Genomic DNA, 19,324 nt, shown 5'->3' with positions numbered 1-19,324 from the left:
GATAAGAAATGTGCTCACAGAAATGTGGTACGGACACAGATACTAATAAATCTGTAATGTATTTACAAACATTTGAAATACTAAAATACAAATATTTGAGGAAAGGCTTCTTGGATTTGTGACCAACCAGAACTAATGAATGGATGTATATTTTAACATTTAATCTATGGCAGTGGAGGTTGGCTTGAGGGTCAGCCTTTGTATAGCCCAGGGGATGGGACACACTATTACAAACAGGGTGAGCGATCAAGGAGAGGCGTAAACGGTGTGACGAGGTCCAAGATCACGACTAAGCACAGGACCTTGCGGTCAGTGGTAGGTCAGTTTCACCGGTCTATCTGCGGCTACATCAAAACTTCAGCTGTCATGGGACTAGCAGTTGGACTCAGAACACTGTCGCCCGAGATGCACTTTGTAAGACGAGCTGTGGTTGGCTGACCGCTCAGTGCGGCGGTTCTGATTGGTCCAGCCATTAGAGCGGGAGTAGGAACCCGCGTTATACTGGGTTCCATTGGGAGAGGCGCCTGATCGAATGAACCGCCCGCTCTTGCTAGAAACCGCTGCCTCCCGCTCTTTGCTGGACAAACCGTTGGAAGAAGGCGCTCTAAGGCACTGCGTGATTGGTGGAGACAGGGAGAGGGCGGGGCTTAATACCGGAGCGATGGAGGTGGCCGTCTCTAGAGATCTGGATTTAGGAACATTAAATTTGGACTGCCGTCCCTGAACTACAGTTGATGTCGTACGAGATGTTACGACATTTCTCTGCGCTGGTTTAACTGCTCTTTGCGACTGCTTGATGCCCTCGGTGATGTCCCAGGAAAAGGCTAAATTCTCAGCCGAGCGCAAGCGCGAGGTCTTGGGCTTGTCCACAGGAAGCGACGTGCGGCGCTCTTTAATGAACGTGTCGTAACGAGTCGGTCCGAGTCGTCTCCCGGCCTCCGTTCTGCCCGCTGCCGAGGGAGGGGTCATCGAGGGCCGGCCCGCGATCTCAAACGGGCCGAGCCCGCTGGATGAGGCCGGCGACGTCGAACCGGAGCCTCGGCGCCGCACGAAGGTGGCGTCCCGCGGCAGAGGGGCGGAGCTCAGGCTCCGGGCAGACGTGGAGGTGGAGGGCTGCGGCACGAGCGACGAGGAAGACGAGGGGGGCGAGAACGACGACGACGAAGAGGAACAGGAGGACGCGGCTGACGAGGAGGAGCAGGAGGAGGAGGAGGAGAAGGAGGAGAAGGAGGTGGTGGTGGTGTGGTGATGATGACGCGCTCTTACTGGGCTGCCGTGCACGCTCCGGGAGATGACCCGGAAGTGGTTGACCATGCCCTGGGGGCCGGCGGGGGTCATGAAGACGGGGCTGGCGCGCGGGCTGGAGCGCAGGGGGCTGCGGGGCGCCCGGCCCGACTTGGTGCCCAGCTGCTTGGCGCGGGCGCGGCGCGGGCTGCCCGGGACCCCCCCCCCGGCGCTGCCGTTGCTCAGGGGCGAGAGCGGCGCCTCCAGGTCCTCCAGACGCTGCGTCAGCGCCAGCTTCTGCTGGATGGCCATGCGCAGCAGCGAGTTGAGCGTCTTCTTCTCGTCCTCCGCCGCAGCCAGCTGACGCTGCATCTCGTCCAGCTGCGTCACGTACTGGTCACACCTGAGAGAGAGAGAGAGAGGGAGGGAGGGAGGGAGGGAGAGAGAGAGAGAGAGAGAGAGAGAGAGAGAGAGAGAGAGGGAGAGAGGGAGAGAGAGGGAGAGAGAGGGAGAGAGGGAGAGAGAGAGAGAGAGAGAGAGGGAGAGAGGGAGAGAGAGAGAGAGAGAGAGAGAGAGAGAGAGAGAGAGAGAGAGAGAGAGAGAGAGAGAGAATGGAGGACAAGGAAAATGAGTGAGCAATAGTGAAAGTCAAAGAGACTGTAATCCACAGAGCTGGCCAGTGAATAAAGATCCTTCAGGAGAACTAGATGCTCTCCTGTGGTAGTTGGGCTGTGTGGTTACAAAACGGCAGTTCATGTCATTGTCCACAAGGTGGTGCTGCACACATACATATGGACAGATCTAAGACTGCTTGGCTCCACACAGAACAAATACACACATCTTCACCATATGTCACTTTTGAAAAAGTCTGCCACCAAGACGGACCCGCCCAACCACCCCCCCGCCCCCACACACGCAGAATAAAGTTAAATGTGTCATCAGGGTGAGTGATACGTTTCATGATTACTGTGGACGGCCACTACGTTTCATCAGTGGTCAAACTAGCATTTTCAAACTTCTCCGACTGATCGTCAGATAGAGTTTGACGTCCCTTATTTTATCAGTGGTCAAACTAGCATTTGCAGACGACTCCTCCAACTGATCTTCAGATAGAGAGTCAGAAGTCCCTCGTTAAGACCCCTGAGGAGTGATGATTCCTGACCCTGCAGGCCGCACTAGTGGGCTTGCTTACATAACCAGACGGAAGGATCGTCGTGACAACAGCAGTGACAGCCCACTGAGGGAGGAGGTGGTGGTGGTGGTGGAGGTGGGAGCTTAGGTGGTTATGTCACTGAGGTTTCTTTCTCCCTCTCTGAAGCTCACACTCTCACACACTCATTCTTCATCCATCTATCCATCCATTGCTCACTCTCTCTCTCTCGGTCTGTCTCTCTGAAACACAGTCCATCTTTCTCTCATTCTCCCTGGCTTCAACACACACACACACACACACACACACACACACACACACACTCCTATGTTCCTGTAAATTCTTTTCACACACACAGTGCAGTAAATCCCCCTCCTCGTGTGGTCAACAGGTGACGCAGCCACGAGGACATCAACAGGCCACCCCTCCCCCACAAAAACAACCAGTACATCCCATCATCCCCCTACTAACTCTCTCTCTCTCTCTCTCACACACACACACACACACACACACACACACACACACCTAAGCATGACATATGACACAGCAGGTCATGCTAAGGACGGCTGTTTAGTGCACTACATCTAGGGATTCTGTTTCTGACCCAAGATGTGCGGAAAATGATCTATATATCTATCTTTTACATCTATCTTATACATCTATATCTTTGCATCATACATAGATCTATTTGCATCTATCAGTCAATGAAATATCAGTAACTCTACAAGTAACCAACCAAAGGGAGACACAAATCACATGCACAGACACAGATACAGCTTACATTGTATGATTAATTTACCATCACAAGTTCTCTACCCATTTCTTACAACTACCAATCCATCTAGTCGTGTCAATCTATTGCGTTCTGAACCAGATATCTAAATGGATCCATTTGCCAAAACATCCATCCTTCACTTGTTTGATTCCACTGCTGTTGTTTAGTGATCGATCTAAAGGGGAGATACACAGCCACTCCAAATGAATCAGCCACTACTACACAATAATTAACTGCATAGCTCAACTAATCTGAGCTCAACAAGCTGACCATCAGATCATAGCACCAAGTGTCCTAGCATGGACACAGCACCCCCCCCCCCTACTCCTCCCACCACACCAATGACATCAGCACCACCGGCTCCAGAGCTGGTTTTCTTCAGGTGTTGCATAACCGGCCTTAAGCCAGGATCACCTAGCACCGACCAGCAAGCGTCACCTGACGTTTGACCATTCACATTCCGACCTTGAGGCACCACTTTGGCTATGCACAGCACCTCACCTGAGGCGACCAGGTAAGATGAAACTCGCTTGGAACTTAAAACACAGAACGTGAGTAACAAAAACACACTGAAGTGTTCTAGTCTTTAAGGAAGTTCCCCTGTTTGCAGCAAACATCATCTGCACACGGAAATGACCACACAAGCTTCCTGCACTTGTTTGTATAGAGGGGCACTTGGGAAAACAAACACCAACCTGTTGGCTTAGCCTGACATTTAACCTTTGTCCCTTCACTTGATGTTGCCATTTCCTATACTCACCTGTGTGCGCGTGTGTGTGTGTGTGTGTGTGTGTGTGGGTGTGTGGGGTGTGTCCGGCAGGTGGGCGGGCCACGCGGCAAGGCTAATCTGCACGTGAGCTTGAGATTGAGATTGCTCCAGCGAGACGAGGGCCAGAGTGCTAATCTGATTACGGGCCACTTTGGAGCGCCACACCCACCACACACACGCGCTACCGGCCTTCTAGAATTTACCGCCGACGCCACAGGGCCACCTTGGCACCGCAGCCTGGCATCCTGTGCTCCAAGAGGACAACACAACCGAGATTCTCACACACACACACACACATACACACACACACACACACACACACACACACTCACGTGTTCTATATGCAGAGGTGGAGTTCTTTGGCCCTCTCTGTGATTCTTTACTCTCGTGTTCAGCTGTCTGTACTGTTCTCGGTTGTGGAATGAGTCCATGAGAAAACTAGTGTGCCAGTGGCACTTTAAGCCTGCGCAAGAGGGATAATTTAATCTGCCTGAGAGCCCGCTCGATCATACTCGACGCCACGTATGGCATGATGGCATAAATCTGACACACCCTTCCACACCCACCCATCCACATGCTCTGTCTCACAGAATCCCTCGCTCTCACACACACACACACACAGATCATCCCTCTCCATGCTCATCCATCCTATTCTCCGCTTTAATCAGATCTTCCCCTCTTCCCTTCCTCGTGCTCTTCTATCCGCCTCTACGGTCAACAGCAGGGCCACCTGACCCATCCCTTTACCATGACCACCGAGAGGGGACTGGGGGAACTTGACCTTCCATCTCTTCTCTTCTGTGACCCCCTTTTCCTCCCTTCAATGCAGACACACACACACACACACACACACACACACACACACACACACACACACTTTGGCAGCCTGGCATCCTGTGTATTCCGAGGGCACCACAACAGAACCTCACTCAGGCTGGCCTGTTCTCCCTCACACACACACTCTAAGGTGAAGTGTGGGGGTGGATGATTCCGTCAGTAATCCAGGTTATGGTAGTGACGCGTTGCTGTCATAATCTACTCAGATTATGTCCAACTCTCTTTATTTGGCCCTTTTCATCACACTTCATCTCTGCTGATGGGACACGGCCTTAAAAAAAAAACAATCTGGGCTATAATTCAACTTCACAGAAACATTCACGGTTACTGAAGCATCACAAAAATAGAGCCTACTAAAAATATCAGGGCACTCCTCCTTCAAGATGTCACAAGGCAGTCAGGAAATGTAAATAACATTCCAGCCTGTGTTCTGTGATCATTTCAAAAGCCCACTTGAGTCTACTTCAATCCTTCACTATGTGTGTGTGTGTGTGTGTGTGTGTGTGTGTGTGTGTGTGTGTGTGTGTGTGTGTGTGTGTGTGTGGCACTGGTCTGCAGGGTAGAACAGGAGCATCGGAGGTATTCAGAGCGGAAACGTGCACTTTAAAAACACACGCCCATGCAAGCAGCTGCCCCACAGGGACCCAAGGGAGCCAGCCTGGCCCATATGCCACACCAAGCGGACGGGCATGGATGCCACACACGGGCCTGGATGGCACAGCTGCTGGGTGGGGTCGGGGTGGGACCAGGACGGGGGTGGTAGCAGGGGGCATTTAACACTTCAATGGCACCAGAGGTCACCACTATGCTCCTACTTTGAGGTAATTCAAAGAGACAGAGAGGGAGGGAGGGAGGAAAGAAAAAGAGAGATGAAGAAACAGAGAAACAGAGAGAGACAGAGAGAGAGAAAGAAAGAGAAAGAGAGAGAGAGAGAGAGAGAGAGAGAGAGAGAGAGAGAGAAATGGCAAGGGAGGGGGATGAAATGAAGGGTGGGGGCTTCGCTCTGGGAATACCAACCAACACACACTGGAACAGAACTACAGGGTGGATTTTCAAGCATGGCCTAAGCAACCTCCAACACCAGCAGGGGGGCAGCTGAAAGACATGTCACTTTAGAGAGAGAGAGAAAGAAAAACAGAGAGAGAGAGACAGAGAGGGAGAGATGGAGAGAGAGACAGACAGAGAGAGCAGGAGAGACAGAGAGAGAATTAAAGGGAAGAGGGTAAAAAGGGCACTGTGGAGGATGCTCTAGTACGGCAGGAAAGGAGACTTGTCCTGCCTAATGGAAACCGACTTGTTCTGAATAAAACAAGATTGTGCAAATGAAACAGCTATCGTTATCATTTAATGAGCTTTCACTACTCTGTCCTTATCAGAGCAGTGTCTGACTCATGACACCCGGTGAACCATAATATGGTTGGGGTCACACACACACACACACACACACACACACACACACACACACACACACACACACACACACACACACACACACACACACACACACACACACACACACACACACACACACACACACACACACACACACACACACACACACACACACACACACACACACACACACACACACACACACACACACACACACACACACACACACACACACACACACCCTAGTGCTGTCGGGGTCAGAGAGATACACGTGCGTGCGCACGCACGCACACACTTTCACTGGGCTCTAATGCTGCGGGGGTCAGACGGGGGTTGTCTTACGGGGGTTGTCTACCTGCTGCATTAGGTGACGTTGGGCGTAAAGACCCAAAGTGCAAACAAAGGATCTGATGAGCCAGGCCAGTGGAGTCCACCAGTGTACATAAACAAACACCACAACGAGCAAACAAACAAAGCCAAACACAGGTATAACGCTCCTGTCCGTCTTTTGTCCCACTACTGTAGTGTATTAATAGATGGCAGAGAGAGACCAGAGAGGAACAACACAAAGGATGTGAGAACAGAAGCACGTGGACATGCTACTGAGAACTGGAACAGAGTTAGTCCCACACACACTTGAGATGCCACCCAAAGACTGAAGCAGTGAGTGAAACCTAACGGAGGCTGTTTAGCCAAATCCTCCCCACCCCAACACACACACACACTTAGGCAGCATATGGCTGGACACCAACCACCACCACTTCCCCTCAACAACATCACAGGGCCCATATTTACATGACGGGCAAAGTGCAAAGTCAGGCAATGAGCAAATGTCTCATGCACAAACTAAAGCTATTGTGTGGCATCTGGGAACACTGAGCAGCCCCCCACCGGTGGCTGCACTTTGGATCTTGCTCATGATGTTAAACTAGCCAACAGATTTAGCCAAATTAGGCTTTAGTTCAACTTCACACTTTGCTCGTCATTTAAATTAGGGTCCATTTTTTTTTTGTCAGACGCCACAAAAGGAAAAGCGAGTCCAAGCCGAGAGGACTTAGGGAGACGACCAGACCTCAGGCGCTTCTGGAGATAGATGCGAAGAGCCTTCATAGTCACTGGAGTTATTAACCTGCAGGATAACAATGCCTCATACTGATTGGAGGATTATGAATCTTATCTAACTGGTGCTTGAAAATGATAGTTTTTGATAACTGAACTTTTATCTTGTTAAGTTTGTGTGTATAAGTTTGTGTGTATAAGTGTGTGTGTGTGTGTGTGTGTAATAGGAGACATAAGTGTGAGTGTTATGAGGTATGAAAATGTGTGTGTGTGTGTGTGTGTGTTTTAATGAGACATAAGACATGAGATGAGTGTGTGAGCATGCGTGCGTGTATGTTTTAATATGAGACATGAGACGTGAGTCAGAGTGTGTGTGTGTGTGTGTGTGTGTGTGTCTGTGTGTGTACCTGCTGGCGAACATGACGCGCAGAGAGGAGAATGTGGCGGCGTCCTCCTTCAGGGCCTTGAGCTCGTTGCGGAGCTTCACCATGGTCTCCGACACCATGGCCTTCTCCGTCTCGTACTTCGTCTTCAGGTTGTTCAGCGCCAACTCCGCCGTCTGGACGACAAGAGATTTAAAGACAGACAAAAAAAAAACCCTCTAACAGTTAGCAACTGGCAAATTAAGTAAGGGATAATGTATAGAACGCCGGTCATTATCGAAAAAATAATTCCCGACAGGACGGACAGAACCCCGACGCGCAGCGAGAATAACAACTCTGCCTATGACGCAAACTTTGCAGCTAAGAGCATGGGCACAAACACCACTCTAAATCAAACTCTATCATATATTCATGACTAAGTTCTAATATTATGACTCAATTAAATAGGTAGCACATGGCTTCGAAATTGAGCATATGTTCTTGAATGTGTGCGTGTAGCTCTTAGTTTAGTTTAGTTTAGAAACCTGCAAGCGTGAAACGAGAAAACAGGGAAGAAATCGCCAAACCTGCATAGTTCCTCTTTAAGAAAACTTGATCTAAATTGCAGCGAGAAAAAAAAAAAAAAAATTATTGGGAGTTCATTTCAATGCACGGATATTTTTCCTTCCAGTTTGAGGAGATTTCATACTAATCTCGAAGATTATGATTTCATATGCTAATCTGGCCAGTGGTTCATGTTCACGTTTGGTGGAAGGCAGAGGTCTGTGATAAGCCTGTCGTGAGAGCCTGCAGAAATGGAAATCTCGTGAGCAGAAGGGCGACCTCATCCCAGAGTCACCTCTCTTCCAGGTTTCTCGCATGCCTGCATGCTTAGAAGTTGATGCGAGGTCTGGGATTGGAATTGGGATTGAGCTTCACCTTATACCGTACACCTCTCCCAGGATTATAGCTTCAGCTGGAGAAGCACCACATCACTCTCGCACTAGCAGGCAGGTAAACAAAGTCTCCCATTCAGTGGGCAAACAGGGGGTGGGGACAAGGGTCTCATCCAACCACCTTGCACTGCCGGAGTTCTCATCCAATCACCATGCACTGGTCCATGTTAAAAGGAGACATGAGGAAGTGAGAGAGATATTTCTATGATGCATCCCTTATCTCCTGTGCTTCCCTTTGCTTTGACGCACAATAAAAACGTCTCTGAAGAGATAAAACTGGTGGCCTTATCAAAAGGAATGAGAGGTGGGACTAGGCAAAAGGGGAAAAAGAGGAAACATCAAATGAAACCTCTATACATTTACCAAAGTGAGAGAACGAGCCAATCGGAGAGCTAGAAAAGAAGCAGGTCACCATGACGCCCTAGGCACTTAGTCAGACCTCCTTCTGATGCTACACTATCTTGAACAAGACACACACACACACACACACACACACAAATAGTGACTGAAGGAGAGACTGATAGACTGCAAGAGTATGAAAGAGCCACTCAAATAGCACCGGATGAAGAGAAAGAAAACATACAGAAATATCCCCCAGATGCTGTGGCTGCTGAACCGAAAACAAACTGGCCTCATATTCTCCACGAGGCACTGGGTCAGCAGTTCAGGCTGTTATTGTTATTATTACAGCGTGCAATTCTAGAGCTAAGACGCCGTGCATGTAAAGTAGCAAGATGACTGACTGGTTGCCATGCCACTGACAACTCAAGAGGGTGTTCGTCTTGGAAGAGTAATTCCAGCCTTTCAATAGAGAAGAGCTTTGATTTGAATACACCACCAGAGATACAGCTTACGTCTGTCGCCGTTTCAAAAACAGACGAGCATGTTAATAACAAACTTGGACTTTCTCCCCCAATCTGCAACTCAGTGACCTCTGAAAACACTCCCCCGTCATGCTCCCAGAGCTGCACTAGGCTCAGTGAATCAACTGTCCACACCCTCAGGCAGCCATCCTCACACCATTCTTCTCACCTAATTAAAGGCGCGGTTGGCAAGTCACGCTTGTTTATGTTTATCTTTAAAATCATTAGCAGACACTTTTGTCCAAAACAACATGCATCCTTCATTACCCTCCCTCGCTGCCCAACCCCTCTGGTCAGTATTCCCAGACAAAAATCAACACAGGGTTGTGGTTTTGTTTTGTGGGGGGGGGGGGCCAGGCTTCCCCCGACTGTTTGCTGCCCAATTTCGGAGCCTGGGCTGCCTAACAAATGTTATTGGCTTAAAATTGCATACGATCTTAAGAGATATAAAGAGAGACTAATCAAGCTCCAGTTTCTCTATGAATTATCAAAATGGCTCGTGAGGCAGCAGCTCCCTAAATAAATTGGGCAGGCTCATTAGGTAGTACACAACATGCTTCCATGTGCCTCTACCAGCTGTTCCGGTTTTGAGCTTTCCGGATGTTGGCTTGTCTAGGAATATAGGTCTGTATGTGTGTGTGTGTGTGTGTGTGTGTGTGTGTGTATGTTGACCTGTTTGTTAGCCTTGAGGACGGTGCGTAGCGTGGCGATCTGCTCTCTCTTGGTGCTCAGCAGGGACTTGAGCTTGAGCACTTCCTCCAGGAGCGCCTCGGTGTCCCGGTCCGCGTCCGACCCCGCCGCCGACGGCAACGTGCCCCGCTTCCTGCACAGGTCCACTGCCACCTAGCAAAGGCCAAAGGTCACAAGGTCAGGGGTCAAGTTCCACAGCGCAATATATAGTGTACTCACTGACACACACACACACACACACAAATGCAATACAGACCTCCTCCACACACAGACCAGGCGTGCAAACATCATATAAACAAATATCAGCAATTCAAACCATATTCACTCAAATACACAGACAGAAACAACTTCCAAGGGATGTCACAAACCGTGCAAACTCCTAGATGAGACGCAGATTTATGCATTAGCTGCAGCATTGCAGAGATGCCACTTTGAGATGAAATACAACAGCGAAAATGAAGTGTTCCCGCCTAAATAAAGCAGCTTATGAGCGATTTCTCTGAATAAGCCCGAATCAGACATGTTCAATTAGGATTACATTTAGGGTAAGCCTGTCATACTCTACAAGCCTGCATAAACATGGCTGCACTGAGCTTTAGTCTACACCACGCAAATCTACAGCATGAGGCAATTTTATGTGTCAGCCAGAGAGAACCACTCAGACTGGTCAAAAGAGGCTCTGGGCTATAGAAGGTTGCAGAGAACATATTTTACATTGCTTACATTCTCTTTTAAAACTAACAGGTTAACTAAGGGTACAGCTCCTTCACACCTGATGATGATGGCAGTCTAAGAAATTGGGCACTCTTTCCTATGCTTCCAATGGATGAAGATGTAGTAAAAATGTAGTGAAATGTTAGTCACTTATTGTTGTGCACCACCTCTGAAATTAAAGTAAACCACCTCTAGAAATAAGTAAACATCTGTGTTGCACTGATGTTCCTCCTTTACTAGTCCACCGAAGCGCCAAGGAATTGCCCGTTCTGATAATATTTTAAATGTTTGAATAAATTGGTTAGTTCCACAAGGGAATGACATTCAAATTTTGACTTTGGTGTACTGATCCTGAAGGTTAACCTTGAAGCATTTGATAAGTTGGCTGATTATGCCTGAAGTGAACTAGCAAGATATGACGAGATGACCTTTCCATTAGAGATCATTGTCACAGTCAGGGGCTGCCGCGTCATAAGTTTACAGGACGTTTGACATTAGCGAGTATCTACTTCCTGCCCCATGTCACTACTCTCAGTAGAACATACATTTCTGAAGCTCGCCTACAAAAAGGACCCAAAAGCTGCCATCTTTGCCCATATAAGGAGATCCCGGTATAATCTTTGCCCATATAAGGAGATCAAAAGAGGGCAGCTTTGGGTCCTTTCTGTAGGCGAACTGCAGAGGTTTAGATAAACACTACAAAGGATACAAATATTAAAATGACATGGTCATGCATTTAAATGATATGCAAATTATATCTTTACATTTAAGTATGTTATTGTCCACTAACATACTTAAATGACCGCGTATTGCCTCTTTTTCCCCCCCGCAACTTTTGTGTGAGGCGAGGTAAATGCAATTTTTTAGACAACCTCCCCCCTTTCCCCCCCCTCTGGCCGCCAACTGCCTCTAGCTGATGAATCAATTCCACTTAATTCGGTCTCTGAGTCTGTATGATGTGACAGACAGATGGTCAGCCTGAGTCTCGGACTCACCTGCAGGTGTTTGATCTGGCAGCGGATGACGGCCACCAGGTTCCTGACGTTGGTGGGGTCCCTGAAGTCCGGCGTGGGAGACCCCGGGCAGCTCCCGCAGGCGGGAGACGACTCTCCGCTCCTCTCCCCTCCTCCTCCTACGGGCTCCTCCCCCAGGCTGCTGCGCCCGTACCCCTCGCCGTTCCTGCGCTTGCGGAGCGGGTGCTGATGCTGATGCTCCCCCCCCGCCCTGCGCGCGCCGGCCCGGCAGCCGCCGCCGTCGCGGTAGTAGTCGAGCGTGACGCGGCTGGGCGTCAGGTTGTTGCTGACGCACACGTGGTGGTAGAGCGCCGACAGCTCCTCGGAGAAGGCCAGCAGCTCCTCCTGCGTGGCGCTCAGGTGGCCCTCCGAGTCGCTGGCCACCCGCCGCGTGGCGCCGATCTCGCGCTCCAGCTGCCCGATGCGCTCCTGGTCCAGGCGGCTGGCGGCGATGCACTGGCGGATCTTATCGGCCAGCTCCTGGGCCTCGCCGCGCCAGCGCTCCTTCTCCTGCCGGCAGCGGCTCTCCAGGGCGGCCGAGCGCGCCTCCGACGCCTTCAGCTCCTGCCGGAGGCGCGACACCTCCTCGCTGGCCGCCGCCATGCGGCACTCCAGCACCTCCGCGCTCTTGGAGTCCAGCTCGTAGTAGTCGCCGTCGTCCTCCCCCAGGCCGTTCTCCTGGTGAGCCTGCCCGAGTTTGGGCCCCGCCGGCTGGGGAGCGAGCGCGGCCTCCAGCCTCTGGGCCAGCTGGTCCATCTTGGCCTGCTGCTCGTTCAGGGCCTCTTTGGACAGAACCAGCTGCTTCTGGAGGTCCTGCACCGTGTTGGCCAGGCTGGCCTTCTCACGTTCCACCTGTAGGTGAGGACGACAAGCGAACACACACACACAAATAACGTTAAGACGTATAGAAGAAGAAGCATAAACAATGTAAATCATATTGTTTGGCATTAGCATGTCTGAAGTTCTGTTGTATAATACACAATACCACATAGATAAAGGGGCTCTTACAATGATTCTCAGTTTATGATATCGGAGTCTGAGCCATTAGGATGTCGGTTTGAACAATCCTTTCCTTCATGCATTGGATAAGTATTGGGCGATTGGAGACAATGGATTATCAATAGCACTGATCTGTGATCGACCTGTGCCTCTTTTCAAGATAAGAAAGTAGAAGTTTTAGCTGGCTAACGGAGCTGTCCCTGGTGGAAATATCAACACTCTGTCTCAAGGTCAGGTGCGTTGTTCCACTTTAACACAGATAAGGTAGAGATAACACCTCTGACTTTCCTTAGATTAAGACACACCAGTCTAGGCTGATAACGGCAAAAACATCCAGTCTCTCCAAAAGGTCAAAGGTTATAATTGTTATAAATGAGTAGGGATGTAACGGTATGAAAATTTAACCCCACGGTTATAGTGACCAACATTATCACGGTTTTCGGTGTTATCGCGGTATTTTAGAAAATGTGTTTAGGGCCTACGATATGTTAAGAAAGCACTGATAGGTGTACACAAGCTGAAATAGTTTAAAGAAAAATGTGACGGTGTTTATTACATTAAAAATATAGGCAAACCCTTACTGCCTTCATCAGGATACCGATCATTCACAGCAGTGGCAATCCTAGTCTCTGCTCAACCCTCCACACACAGTGAAAATGGCTTGTTTTGTTTCTATTGCATATTTTGAATTCATAAACTTTATATATTTTGCTAATAGTTTATAATATTTTAGGATCTGCATAATTACTTATAGCTAAACATATTCAGTATTTTGAATACTTCATATTGATTTTTAAACTATTACACTTGTCTACAGGGGTGTTGTCATAGTGTTGTGTAGGTCTAATTGAGTGCCTGTCACTTTAAGAGATACGTGAAGTAGGCTGATTATATTAACCTTCATTCGGTTTTAGGAAAGTTGTCGTGCATAGTTCAAGGATATCCGTTTTCATTGAATAAAATGAATGTTAAAAAAATGAACACGTCAAAGAAAATATTGCTGGAATCATAGAAAAGATAAGTGTCTTGCAATGTTAACTTTATGATTTTGGTGAGCACTAGACAACTGTATAGGCTCCTGATAGACATGACGCGTGAGCTAACGGGATAGTTACCTAGATGGAATTCTCTCAAGATGTAAAAGTTTGCCAATGGGCTGTGTAGCTTTTTTCGGAAATTGAATTAAACACAACAGTAGGCCTAATGAACTAAATTCCATAGCTCACTGTAGGTAGGTTACCGTGGCATTGTGCTCACTTTTCCTTGGCTGGAAATGTTAAATTGGCTGCTTAGTGCTTATAGCATAACTTATGATTTGGAGTTTGGTATCTGTTATATCCAATGATTGACACCCAGCGCTCAACATAAAACTTCACAGCATTCTCCTGATAACGTTAGTGGAATAGATTTAATGTGAACATGTAGGCCTACATAAAAAGATGCAAAGTGGCTACATACAGCGCACGTTTTGGGGTGAAAATGTTGCGCCCTTTTAAAGCAGGTGTAGCCTTATCCAAATCGTAGTTAAATCCATCAATTAGACAACAGAATTAGTAAAATAAAGTTTTGTTTCATAGTAGCCTACCAGCTTGTGTCAAAAACAGGCTCGGATGAAGTTGGGAGGAATTAAACACACGGTTACCATACCGTAGTATCAACCGTGATAATAATGATATTCGAAATGAACACGGTAATTGTTATCGTCAACATTTTTATCATGGTTTACTGTCACACCGGTAATCGTTACATCCCTATAAATGAGTAGGGGTTACCTTTACAGCCCTCGATTATGTTATTGAGATAGATAGGTGGAGTATTTCAGTCACTGTGAAATGTAAAGACGTGCCAATGAATGTGAACACGTTTAAGACACTCTGTGGCAGGATGCACACGCAGGTACAACTTCTACACACACACACACACACACACACAATACGAACATTGTGTGTGTGTGTGTCACTACAGACGCCCCAGCTTCCACTTGAGTAAACACACTCCTAAGCCCAGCTGTTGAGTCTGGCGGCCTAGCGAAGAGCGTTGTGCATTATTCAACGCCGCTGAATTATCTATGACTCCACTCCTGAAGACCAGCCTGTAAACCCGGCTTCCTGATGGGGAGGGAAGTGCTGCTGCACCATCTGGGCAGCTAAGTGCCATTTTTACAGCCGATAAAACATGCTTCAGGTAGGTCCGGATATGCCCTCCTGCAGGGGTCGAGAGAGGCACTGTGTGCCAGCCTGCCTGCCTGCTTGTGTGCAACAGGATGTGGTGAGGGATCCGACAGGAAACTGCCGTTACAGGTCCATCACAGCATCAGGTCGGGCACATTCGAGAGCACACCTGATTTACATACGGTGTGGGTGAGTGTGTCTGTGTGTCTCAACGTGCGTGCTGAGAGGCATTTTGAATGCAATAGGCTAAGGCATGAGCTTAAGTAAATGGGATGCAAATCTCGCTCCCCTGGTGAGCGACACGTTTGCACTTCTCTGGGCCTCTGATAGGGCATGATAGGTGCTCACCATCAGTGTGTGGTTTTTGCACAGGAGTGACTGAGTGTAAATAAGAGTGCCTGAGTGAGCGGGCATGCGACTGTGTGTGTGATCCTTTGCCTTCAGTTGTGTTACCTGCAGCAGCTGCTGTTTGAGCTTCTGGCTGTCCGACAGGTGCAACTCGCTGAGCAGGTCGGCCACCAGGCCTGGAGCCGGGGGCCTGAGGAAGGCGTCGCTGCTCCTGGGCGTCGAGCTCCTCAGCTGGGGCTTCGCGCTGCCGCTGGTGCCCTTGGACCCGGAGCTCGGGCCGTTATTGAACCCGCTGTCCTGGTCCTCCTCGTCGGCCTTCTCCCCGTCCTCCTCCCTCTTCCCCCCGGTGCTGTCGTGGCTGTCGTCGAGCTGGCCGAGGTGGAGCTCCAGGGGCCCCAGGGAGTCGAAGGGGTTGAGGGCCAGGGCGGAGAGCTCGCGGCGGAGGCAGTTCTTCTGCTCCCGCTCCTCCTTCAGGGCCTCCAGCGCCTCGTCCAGCTGACGCTCCGCGATGGCGCGCAGCCGGCCCGCCTCCTCCAGCTGGGCACGCAGCTCCTCCTGCTCCTCCTCCTTGTGGGAGAGCTCCAGCTTCAGGGCCTCGAACTCAACCTGGTGACAGGAGGAAGATGAGGGTTAGAGAGAGTCTCTGTGTGTGTGTGTCTGTGTGTGTGTGTGTCTGCACATGTTTCCTCCTCCTTGTGGGAGAGCTCCAGCTTCAGGGCCTCGAACTCAACCTGGTGACAGGAGGAAGATGAGGGTTAGAGAGAGTCTCTGTGTGTGTGTGTCTGTGTGTGTGTGTGTCTGCACATGTTTCCTCCTCCTTGTGGGAGAGCTCCAGCTTCAGGGCCTCGAACTCAACCTGGACAGAGTAGGGGTTATGGTTAGAGAGTGTTTGTATGTGTGAGTGTAGACGTGTGTGTGTGTGTGTGTTTCAACCTCCTTAATTCCGGCAATTTCTCACAAAGATGTGAAAGATAGAGCTGTCGGTATGAAAAAAAAGCACTGTAACTGCCTGGCTGCGCTAGGTGTTAGGAGTTTTTTTTTCTGTACCGATAGTACTCTGTGACCTTGACGAACAGATATCTATGTGAAAAATCCTTAAGGGAGAACTCGAGCTTCTGAGAGATAGAGGTGTGTGTGTTTGTTTAACTCCAATAGCCCCCATTACAAATTGAGGGAGAGAGATAACACCTATTATGTGCGTTTGAGCGTGAGAAAGAAACTGCATGAGAGAGGACAGAGGGGACAAGCGCTAAACTAGAGTGTTTGGATGCACGTGTGATTACCACTAATACACTAACACCATTGTTGTGAGATTGTACGGATGTGTGTGACACTGAGTTGACAGGCACATGCATCTTAAGGCGTATGTGTGAGCCAAGACGCTCATGTTTACATGCTGGACTCGAAATGCCACAGGCTGGTGTGGATCCCTGGCCAAGCCCTCAGTCAGGTCGATGACCCTAACGAGGCCTAAGGAAGTAAGCTGTGGGTTGTCTGACCCCCTGTCATAATCTCGCCAAGACAAGGGACACACACAGAAGGAACTCCCCCAGAAACTAGTCCGCTCACAATTTATTTACAATCCATCTTACGCAAATAACAATAAGCCCATTTCACAAGGTGTCGCCACAGTGTAAACTAACTTCCTCTGGAACAACACGGTCCACAGGAAAGACAGAAACAGGAAGTGTTACCCTGCCGATTAAATGGTCAACATCAACATGGCCGGACACCCGCACACTGTGAAAAGGGCTTATTGAAATGGTCTCAGGGAGGACTTTACGAGGGCAGAGCCAGAACCTCCGACAGCAAGCAACAATGGGCAGTGGGAAGAAAAAAAACCATCAATTTTAAAGGAGAATTCCAGAGATTTTTCACATAGATCGCTGTTTCTCAAGGTCACTGAGTACTGTCGGTACAACAACAACAACAACAACAAAAAAAAACAGAAACAAAAACAATCTAGCTCAAGTTGCAGCAGCCAATGGCTAGCTACCAGGCAGCTACAGTGCTTCACTCTGGAGGCATGTTCATGAACCCCCATGTACTTGGTAGAGTACATTTTTTTTTTTTTTTTTTTTTTTTCATACCGACAGTGCATGGTGACCTCGAGAAACAGAGATCTATGTGAAAAATCGTCGGAAACATCATCGGCAGCCTCTGGCCCAGGTCTGGCTCACATCTGGGTCAGATCTAGCCAAATGAGTGTTAAATCCATTCCACAGTCAGAGGTTAATTTTATAATAGGCCTATGGCAACACTATAGACTCCTGGAATATAGAAAATATGGGCCACATACAGACAGACAGACAGACACACACACACACACACACGGTAATAGGATTTGTCTATGCATCATCATGTTGACAATGTAGGGCAATATGCTTTAGCATACCTTCCCCAGGTGTCACTTGGTCTGTCGTTTAGCCGCTGGCCAGCCACAGTGCCAGCTAATAGCGTTAGTCAGCTAATCTGGGCGCTACTGGCTGGCCGCTATTGTCTCCTGACCGCGCTGCTTAAGAAGGGCTATTGTTGAGGATCAGCTGGGGTCATGCCTTTGACAAAGAGGGCGTTTGTGCGGCAGGGAGGGTGGAGAGGGAGAGAAGAGGGCAGCGTGGCACCAGAACAGGAAGGGGGAAGGAAAGGGCTCAGTCACAAGATGGATGGCCCAGCCCGTGGCACAAAGGCTGCCATTCTTACCACAGGGAGTGACAGAAGGGCCTACCATGCCACACAGCCACAAACAAGCACGGCCGCCGTGATGCGCCATGTGCCAACGGCTGGGAACAGGCTCCTAAATTATGAGTCATTACTTGGTGACTTAATAGCCCCCCTCCCACTAGTTTTACGACTTGCGCGAATTTAGGTCAATATTAATGTACTGTTTCCCACAAGCTACGGGGAACTTGTTTGTTGTTGTGAAGTACATGCTACCTAGTTCTGTTAGAACGGAGTCTGGCGCACGTGTGCACGTGTGTGTGTGTGTGTGTGTGTGTGTGTGTGTATGTGTATGTGTGTGTGTGTTCTGGAGTGAGATGCTCTACATGTGAATGTCTCCTCACTGGATTCTCCTTTAGAACCAAGACTTGTTTCTGCAGTGCAATGTGCTGTGTGTGTATGTGTATGTGTATGTGTGTGTGTGTCTGTGTGGGAGAGTGTGTGTGTTTTTTTCCTGGCTCTCCTTTAGAATGGAGATTTGCTTCTGCAGTGCAACATTCTCTATGTGCGTGGATGTGTTTTTCCCAGGTTCACCTTTAGAACCAACACTTGTTTCTGCAATGCAATGTTCTATGTGCATGGAAGTGTTCTTACCTGGTTCTCCATTAGAACGGAGACTTGTTTCTGCAGGGAAATGTTCTATATGTGCATGGGAGTGTTCTTACCTGGTTCTCCTTAAGAACGGAGACTTGTTTCTGCAGGGAGATGTTCTCCTCCTCCAGCTCGCTGTTGTCCTGCAGCTGCTGAAGCTCGCGCACCTTAAACTCCTTCATCTCATCACGCATGTGACCCTTCTCAGCCTCCAAGCACTCGCATTCCTGACAATACACACACACAAACACATTAAAATGCTTTTATTTGGATCCAAATTTGCAAAGAAGGGGAACAAGATCGAATAATTTTGGGAAGGACTGATAATGTACAACTTCATCAAGCTTACAACACACACACGCACATAAAAACAAACAACAGAACAGTACACAATCAGTACACAAACAAACACACTAATCAATATCCGTTTGTAACAATATACATGTAGTTTTGTGTGAGTGTGCGTGCACTTCACAGCATAAGGCGGCACCAAGGCATCTTCAGCTGGCTCTGATTACAGTTTGGCTAAACTCATGAAACCTCAAAGCCAGTCAAAGCCGGTCCATATGCCCGCCTTCAAAAACACACCGGGTGGAGGGAAGGAAAGAAAAAATGCAGAACACAGAGCTACCCTCCTGTAATCATTGATGCCACACACACACACACACACATAGTGTATGTGCACAACATTAC

The 19,324-nt window shown here is 48.9% G+C and overlaps 1 protein-coding gene across 1 annotated transcript in view; it reads right to left on the bottom strand.

The window, feature by feature from the left end:
- Positions 1-19,324, bottom strand: part of zgc:162200 (uncharacterized protein LOC558638 homolog) — a 33,128-nt gene that overhangs the window by 2,830 nt on the left and 10,974 nt on the right. Inside the window, exons 4-9 of the mRNA XM_062541791.1 lie at positions 18,706-18,858; positions 15,428-15,928; positions 11,787-12,656; positions 10,060-10,230; positions 7,614-7,765; positions 1,267-1,627 (exon numbers count right to left, since the gene is read on the bottom strand). Of these exons, the coding sequence (XP_062397775.1) occupies positions 1,267-1,627; positions 7,614-7,765; positions 10,060-10,230; positions 11,787-12,656; positions 15,428-15,928; positions 18,706-18,858 (2,208 nt within the window). The remainder of the gene's footprint in view (positions 1-1,266; positions 1,628-7,613; positions 7,766-10,059; positions 10,231-11,786; positions 12,657-15,427; positions 15,929-18,705; positions 18,859-19,324) is intronic.

Source organism: Sardina pilchardus, chromosome 7 (genome assembly GCF_963854185.1).
Source record: "Sardina pilchardus chromosome 7, fSarPil1.1, whole genome shotgun sequence".
Classification (NCBI taxonomy): domain Eukaryota; kingdom Metazoa; phylum Chordata; class Actinopteri; order Clupeiformes; family Clupeidae; genus Sardina; species Sardina pilchardus.
Note: the sequence above shows the minus strand (reverse complement) of the source record. Positions and strands in the feature narration are given on the sequence as shown.